This window comes from Rhinopithecus bieti, unplaced genomic scaffold (genome assembly GCF_001698545.2).
Source record: "Rhinopithecus bieti isolate Rb0 unplaced genomic scaffold, ASM169854v2 scaffold_5626, whole genome shotgun sequence".
In the NCBI taxonomy this organism is placed as follows: Eukaryota; Metazoa; Chordata; class Mammalia; order Primates; family Cercopithecidae; genus Rhinopithecus; species Rhinopithecus bieti.
Genome location: NW_016805666.1, coordinates 3624476 through 3632179, shown reverse-complemented (window position 1 = coordinate 3632179; position 7704 = coordinate 3624476). Strand labels below are relative to the sequence as shown.

The 7704-nt window shown below is 35.2% G+C and overlaps 1 protein-coding gene across 1 annotated transcript in view; it reads left to right on the top strand.

The window, feature by feature from the left end:
• The window catches only part of P3H2 (prolyl 3-hydroxylase 2), a 176513-nt gene that overhangs the window by 140531 nt on the left and 28278 nt on the right, over positions 1–7704 (top strand). The window contains exons 4-7 of the mRNA XM_017873434.1: positions 3293–3424; positions 4971–5113; positions 5444–5533; positions 7407–7447. Of these exons, the coding sequence (XP_017728923.1) occupies positions 3293–3424; positions 4971–5113; positions 5444–5533; positions 7407–7447 (406 nt within the window). The remainder of the gene's footprint in view (positions 1–3292; positions 3425–4970; positions 5114–5443; positions 5534–7406; positions 7448–7704) is intronic.

The following is a 7704-nucleotide window of genomic DNA, read 5'->3' as shown; positions in this document are numbered from 1 at the left end:
AATAATAATAATAATAATAATGATAATAGCCAACATGTATGTAGCAATTGTGACGTAAAAAGCACTTAACATATTTTAATCTATTTAATGCTTTAAGCAACTCTTATAGATACTATTATTATTTACTCTCCTCTTCCTTTTTTAAATAAGGAATTTTATCTGAAAAGATTAAGTGATGTGATTAAAGTGAAGCTGGAACTGATATTTGGACTTTTCTGAATCTAGAATCTATACTTTTAAGGTCTACGTAATTGAAAAGTAGGCAAAAGATAATTTATTAATAAATTTTCACAAATATTTTGAACACACTTTTTTTCTGAGTTACCCACATATGAAAAGCAATGTTCAACTTCATTTACGTACTAAAATGCCAGTGAATACAATCAGTTTACTCTCCCCAACTTCCAAGGCTTCCAGTCTTCCTAAAAAGCACTACTCATCCGGGAGCAGTGGCTCACGCCTGTAATCCTAGCATTTGGGATTCTGAGGCAGGTGGATCACCTGAGGTCAGGAGTTTGAGATCAGCCTGGCCAACATGGTGAAACCCCATCTCTACTAAAATCCAGTTCTTTAATAAGAACTGTCATGATTGGGCACATGTGTATGTTTTCATTCATTCTCTCTCCCTCTCACACTCTCTCTTGCTTTTTGATTCCTTAAATATGCTGTGCTTATTTCCACTTATAGATCTTCAAAGTGTTGTTTTCTTCTATCTCTTGGCTAAAGCCTTGTCCTGTTTAGTGCTCAATCTTCAGTGCCTAAGAAGAGTGACTGTAGTAGGTACTTAGTAAATACTGGTTAAATGAATGGGTTGATTCATGAATGAATGAAGGAAGGCGATGACATAGCCATCAGTCACATAGCAGGGATTAAATGGTTAAATACTCCATGTTTATGAGAATGTAGGTTTAGAATTATTGTTAAGAATTATTGTTAAGGTTTCTCATAGAGACAATTAGGTTATAGCTATCAAAAATTAGACTAGGAAGTAGACTGAAAATTAATATGTCAAATGACCAATTTGGGTCACACCCAGTTACTCAAAATCAACTCAGTTCACCTAAATTTAATACAACGATCTCAATTATTGAGGATATTTTCCCGAAAGTTTTGTTTTCTTTTGGATCTCTGCAAGATCCAGTTGCCTAAATTTTTGGAATGTCAGCTTTATGTGTGGTTCACATTTTAATTGCTATTTCTCTACACTTGATCTTGTATTTGGAAATGGCAGATTCTTCCTTTATTATAGTTAACTATGTTGTGGTTGTGGGGGGATATGCATCCTGCTTTCACTCCCACATTGGCCTCTATACCTGCTTCTACCAATGGCGACTGAACAGTTTTGGCCAATGTCCTAGATCTGGTTTAGGAAAATTAATCGACGATTTCCCACAGATTAGCATTTAGTGATTTGCTCAGGGTCACCACAGCATGTTGGTAGCTGGAAAATAATAGAGATCTCATAACTCAGGTTCTTTCATTTTTAAGACTCAAACTTATTAAAAACATATTAATTGCACAATGTCACTTAAGATATAAAGAAGGCAAGGGATATACCTAATAAAAGTAATATGACCGTTCTCACTATATAAATTCTTATCTGGTTCAAAATTGTCCTAAATTAGGAATAAAAGTGGCTTTTTAAATAGCAAATGTATTAGAAAATCAGAATATTTGAATTTTAGAGTTTGACATTAACAGTTGGGGAAAAATACAAATGGCTCCTGAATGCAGTTATTTATTACCAGCCCTGCTATGAAACCCTAAAGGATACGTTTCTGTCACTCCTGTTTTGCTGCTATTTATATCCGCTTTGAAAAAATATTCCCATTCAGATTTTGAGTTCTTGGTGGATATCTTTCACCTTTACCTTTTGCTTGTCACTTGGAATTAAAAGGAATGTGTATTAGAAAGTAAATAGAAATGCAAATGGTAAGTTGAGTAGGAGAAAACAGTTGAAGGTTGTTTGTTTTTGTTTTCTTAAGCAATAAAACAGCTGGTTATTTATTTCTAACATGCTAATCAAATAAATAGAACTCATTCTTCCTTCACACCCCCTGGACTGGGGTTAATAACCAGTGGGCTTTAGAGATTCTATTAGCTGTGCTATAAATCATTCAGTTAGCCAAGTTATGCAAACCTGGCACATTTCCCCGCACCAGAAAATGCACATTTCCTTCCTGTTGTGTTTTGGGGTCCCTCTGCAAAATCATCAAGATCCAAGCCAAACTCAGACGAAACAGGGAACCTTTTGGAAAAAAAGGCAGTTGTGGTAAATTAAATTGCACAGCTATGAGATCAAATGATTTTATCATCATCCTCAAAAGAATACACTCAGCACAGGCATGAAGGAACTGTTCTTTCTGGAAAATGCATCCATCTTCATTGTAAAAATCAGTCAAGATGAAACGTAGGAGGCATTTTCTTCTCTGGGACATTCACCACTTGTGTTTCCTCATCTCAGGCTTTGATAAGATAGAGTCCAGGGCTCAAGGGGACATGCAAACCCCAACACTTCAGGACCCTCCAGCAAGAAGAATGGGAGCGATAGAAAGGGGAGTGAAGAGAAATAGGAAATAAAATGCTCATTTAAATTCCTTTTATCCTTCTCCCTAGTTTACCAGTCTCTGGTAAAGAATATACAATATCCCTACTATTCGAATATACAATGTCTAGGCAATAGACTAATTTATAACTGTGTAGAATAAGTTTCTGACCAATAGGCGTAAAAAAATAAAAAAAGAGTTTTTATTTCTCCTTTAGGACAAATTGGCTTGAAAATGTTAACAAAGAAAAGAGCATTTTGGTTCACTTCTCAGCCTGAATTTCCCACATCCATGGCTGCTTCTTTTTCCGAACTGTTCCTTAACATTTACTAGCATCTGAACTTCCATTTCCACTTCCAGGGCCCTTCGAACCATCTAAGATATCCAAAGAGGGGCCCCAAAGTTGTTAAATATGAAAACTGACATTCAGCTGGGTGTAGGTGGGGGAAAGTGGACTGTGGGGCATAAAAAGTGTGCATGGGAAGGGAAGAGTGAGGTACAGAGAACAGACTGTGAGCTAGAGGATTTGGAATCTGCTGTCGTTCTAGTGATCACTGATCAGGAGACCTTGGCAAGTCAACTACTTTCTTTGTAAAAAGGTTTTGCAGTCCGAAAGTGAGGATTATAGTAATTTTGCTCTCCGAGTGTGGTGAGGTGAGGAATGCCCTGAGTAACTGTGACTGTGACGTTGACGTTTGGGCACTCAGCAGCCTGGAGGAACACATGTATTGGCTCTTGTCTTCCAGATCACTACATGCAGGTGCTTGTTTGTCAGCATGAATGTGTGAGGGAACTTGCCACCCGCCCTGGCCGCCTCTCACCCATTGAAAATTTTCTTCCTCTGCACTATGATTACCTACAGTTTGCCTACTATCGAGGTAAAGCGTGGATCATCCGTGAAGACTTCTTGGGGGGTTGTGGTTCGTCATTACAGACATCACATTTTTGTAATTTAATGTCCTGACTTCTTCAGTTTCTTATCAAAGCAATAGGAATTTATGCATTTCTTCTCTCCTGAGCCACAGGACAAGAAGAGCAGAAGGGGAACTCACCAATGGGCAAAGTACAAAATGTAATGCTGTGATAATTTACTGAAAATCATACTAGATTGACATTTTGCATGATTTTTTAGACTTAATATTTTTTAACTCAATTTAAAAAGAACTTTGCAAAATCCTCTTCCTTCCCAAAAACAAAACATTATTTATTATCCTGGTGTTGATGGCACACAATGAATCATGTGCTGAAGTCATAAACAGTGAATCAAAGTTGAGAGAGTTGCTTAATTTTTATCATTCTTTTTAAAAATCAGGGTCATCTCAGAGTGTGTGTGTATATATATATATACGTGTGTGTGTGTGTATGTGTATAAATATTTATACACATACACACACACACGTATATATATATACACACACATACATATACTGTAAATTTCCATTAGAAGAAATCCAATGTTGTGACCTTTTTCAAAACAAAGCATACATTTACAATTTCCCTTGTAATAGCTAAATATTTCTGTAATGAAAAGTTTATATTGGAAACATCTTTGTTGGTTCCTTTTAGTAGTTTGCTACTGTTGGATTTGCTCTAATTGTATAGTGAGGGATTTGAGGAGCTTCCTCCAGAACATCTGGGACTCTATGAAGGACTTTGCATTAAGGTACCAGTTTATCACAAACTGCAGCCATGAAAAATAACATTTTAAAAGCACTTATATTACTAGTACATTATGTACAAAATGATACATTACTGTTGCAAAGGTCATCTTCTGGATGTTTACTTAACCCAAATTCAGTACAAAAATCAGAATTAACTCATACAATTCTGTCTATCTGTGTTAAAGAATAAAAGTTGTCAACAAACATCTTCAGATAAAAACTTGATAATTTGTGCAAAACAACTAGCACCAAAGCAGACCAAAGGTAATAAGTTTTGAATACCTGAAATAATGTCTTTCCTTTTATCTGTGACTGTTTCTGCTTTTACTGCTGAGCCTCAATTTATCTTCCCTCTATCCATGTTTAATGCTGACTTCTGTAGACATGTTGCTGGCCTCCCTTTAAAATCCTTTGGACAGCCGGGCGCGGTGGCTCAAGCCTGTAATCTCAGCACTTTGGGAGGCCGAGATGGGCGGATCACGAGGTCAGGAGAACGAGACCATCCTGGCTAACACGGTGAAACCTCATCTCTACTAAAATACAAAAAAATAGCCGGGCGAGGTGGCGGGCGCCTGTAGTCCCAGCTACTCCGGAGGCTGAGGCAGGAGAATGGCATAAACCCGGGAGGCGGAGCTTGCAGTGAGCTGAGATCCGGCCACTGCACTCCAGCCCGGGTGACAGAGCAAGACTCCGTCTCAAAAAAAAAAAAATCCTTTGGACAGACCTAAGCTGACTCTAATGCTGCAACTCCTTTGTCCTTCAGTTGGTGAGCATGTGAAAGCCCTGGAATGTGCCAAAGCCTATCTTCTGTGCCACCCAGATGATGAGGATGTCCTAGACAATGTGGATTACTATGAGAGTCTGCTGGATGATAGCATTGACCCAGCATCTGTTGAGGCCAGAGAGGTGAGACCAATGTTTTGAAAAGAAATTCTTGATTCTGCATGTGTTCTGGGAAGAGTTGACAAAAATACAACCCTGGTCTTAAAGATATCTAACAATTTAGCAAAGGTTCTAGAACTCAGTTCTTTCCAATTTTATTTACGCCGGAGGCACATTTTTATTCACACATGCTAGCATGTGAAAGTATGTTGAGATGGGGCCATGTCTTGCAGCTCTGAATATTTGTTAGCTCACTTGTGACTATCTAATGAAAATATTGCCACCTGAACATTTATCATATCTGTTACCTGTTATTTAAATAAAAAATGTCTTTCTTTACTTTTTTTTCTCTAGGATTTAACAATGTTTGTGAAACGTCATAAGCTAGAATCTGAGCTGATAAAATCAGCTGCAGAAGGTCTGGGGTTTTCATACACTGAACCGGTAAGAGGAAAGAGGAAATGTTTATTAAAATAATGACTCAGTGGAATTCTTTTATGTTTTATTACCTGCCTCCATTTTGCCATTTACCTCAAAAAGCTAAGATTTTAATGCCTTCCTTGAGGTAAAAATAGGGCTGGGAGATATTTACTCAATATATCTGATGAACTTTAAAAGACGAATGGATTTCCACATCAGTCATTCCATGTTAATGAGGTCCAAAGTCAAAAGCAAATCTACTGGGTAAAAGTGTTTTGTGTATAACTCATCTGCCCCAGAGTGTTTCATTTTCCTAAATTCCAGATGTGGTGTTTTAGGTTTTCTTTTAACGCTTGTATATTACCTAGACATTAAAGAGAATTCAAAATACCATCAGTCACAATCCTACCACCCATCATGCTGACTTCACCCCATTTTCTCATGTTGTCTTCTAATCATCGTTTATATGAAGACTTATCTTTTGCAGAAACATATACTATGGTATAAAGAGATCTGTATTCTGATTTTTATTTAAGAAGATATCATAAGAAATTTCTACGTTTGTATAACTTTAAAAGGTATTTTTAGATACATTTTAGTATCTAAAAGGTAGGTAGAATTTAGAATTTTAGATAGGTAGAATTGATGTACAATAAATAAATGAACTCTTCTGCTGAACATTTGAATTATTTCTGATTTTTGAATTATACAAAATGTATTAAGCATTTTTCTCTATTGAACTATATCCTTAAAATAAATTCCTAAGAGTGGAATTATTCTGTCATCAAAGGACATAAGGTTTTAAATTTCTTGAAACTAAATTGCTTTTCTAAGAGAATTCTCTTTGAAATTATTTATTATTAATTTACAATTATATATATAATCATATATGATTACTAAGAGAATAAATAATTCTTTTGGAATTATTTATTTGCACACTACTTTAATACTAACACTATCTCACGTGGGAAGATTTAGTGACTCCTCTAAAGTCTCATACCTCACAACAGATTGAACAGGGCGTTTGAATCCTAGTAATGCACAAAAGTACCATTTTACCACAAATTTATCAGCAGTAAGAAATAACATTTTAAAATCACTTTTATTATTTATGTATTATATATGAAATAATACATCATTTTAACTTACAATTTTTTGATGACCAGCAAGAATAAACCTTTTCACGTATTAACTATTTTTTCTCTTCTTTTAATTATTTGGGCATGGGTTTTGTTCATTTATCCATTGATTACTATGTAAGTTCTTCAAATGATATACAAGTTAATACATTTATAAAATTATTTATAATATGTCCATTTACAACCTTGTCTCATTTCTTATGTCATGTTTCTATAGGCACACTTTTTAAAATGGGTTAATTTTAATGTACTATTTCCAATACAACACCTTCTAATATATTAATATTTATATCTGGTCTTACTTATTATTCTTTAAAAATTATGTTATCCAAGAGACCTTAGAATATGTTATTTACTAATTTCATGACATATGCAGATGATTATTCAAGCTGGATTTTGTTTGTTTGTTTATTTTATTCAGAAAACATAAAGAAGTTGAACTGAATACTCTTTGAAATGTTTTTCTGCCACCAAATTCCAAGTCACTTTCTTGGACAAAAGGATGGATATCCAGGCTAATTCCATACTATTTAAAAAATCGATTTGTATTTCATTTTGCCCTTGCCAAATCTCCACTAACTTTAGCCTTCCTTTGCATTAATCTATAAAATATAAATATATTGTATCTTTACACAATGTACAAAATTCCTAAATTATAGATCTTTTGAATGTTTTGTGCATATTTTATTTTACCTTAATTCTGTAAGTGATGTTTTAGTGACAAAATTCCTGCGTTTTTTTTAATCGATTCAAAACAGAATTATTGGATCAGGTATGGAGGACGACAGGATGAGAATCGGTAAGTCCATTCAGAACACAAACTGGTTTTTTTATGAGGAGAAATACTTAGTATCATAACCTATCATAGAGAGGTAAGGGGATATAATAAAATAATTGTAAGCTGTGAATTAGGAGTTCTGCAGCCAGATCCCAGCTCTGCCTGCCACGTTTTTGTAACCTTAGGTAATATATCTTCTGCTTTCTGGGTCTCATGTTTTTTTTTTTTTCCTTCCAGAAAAAAAAGAGTTAAATCAGGCAATCTCTATGTGCTAACAT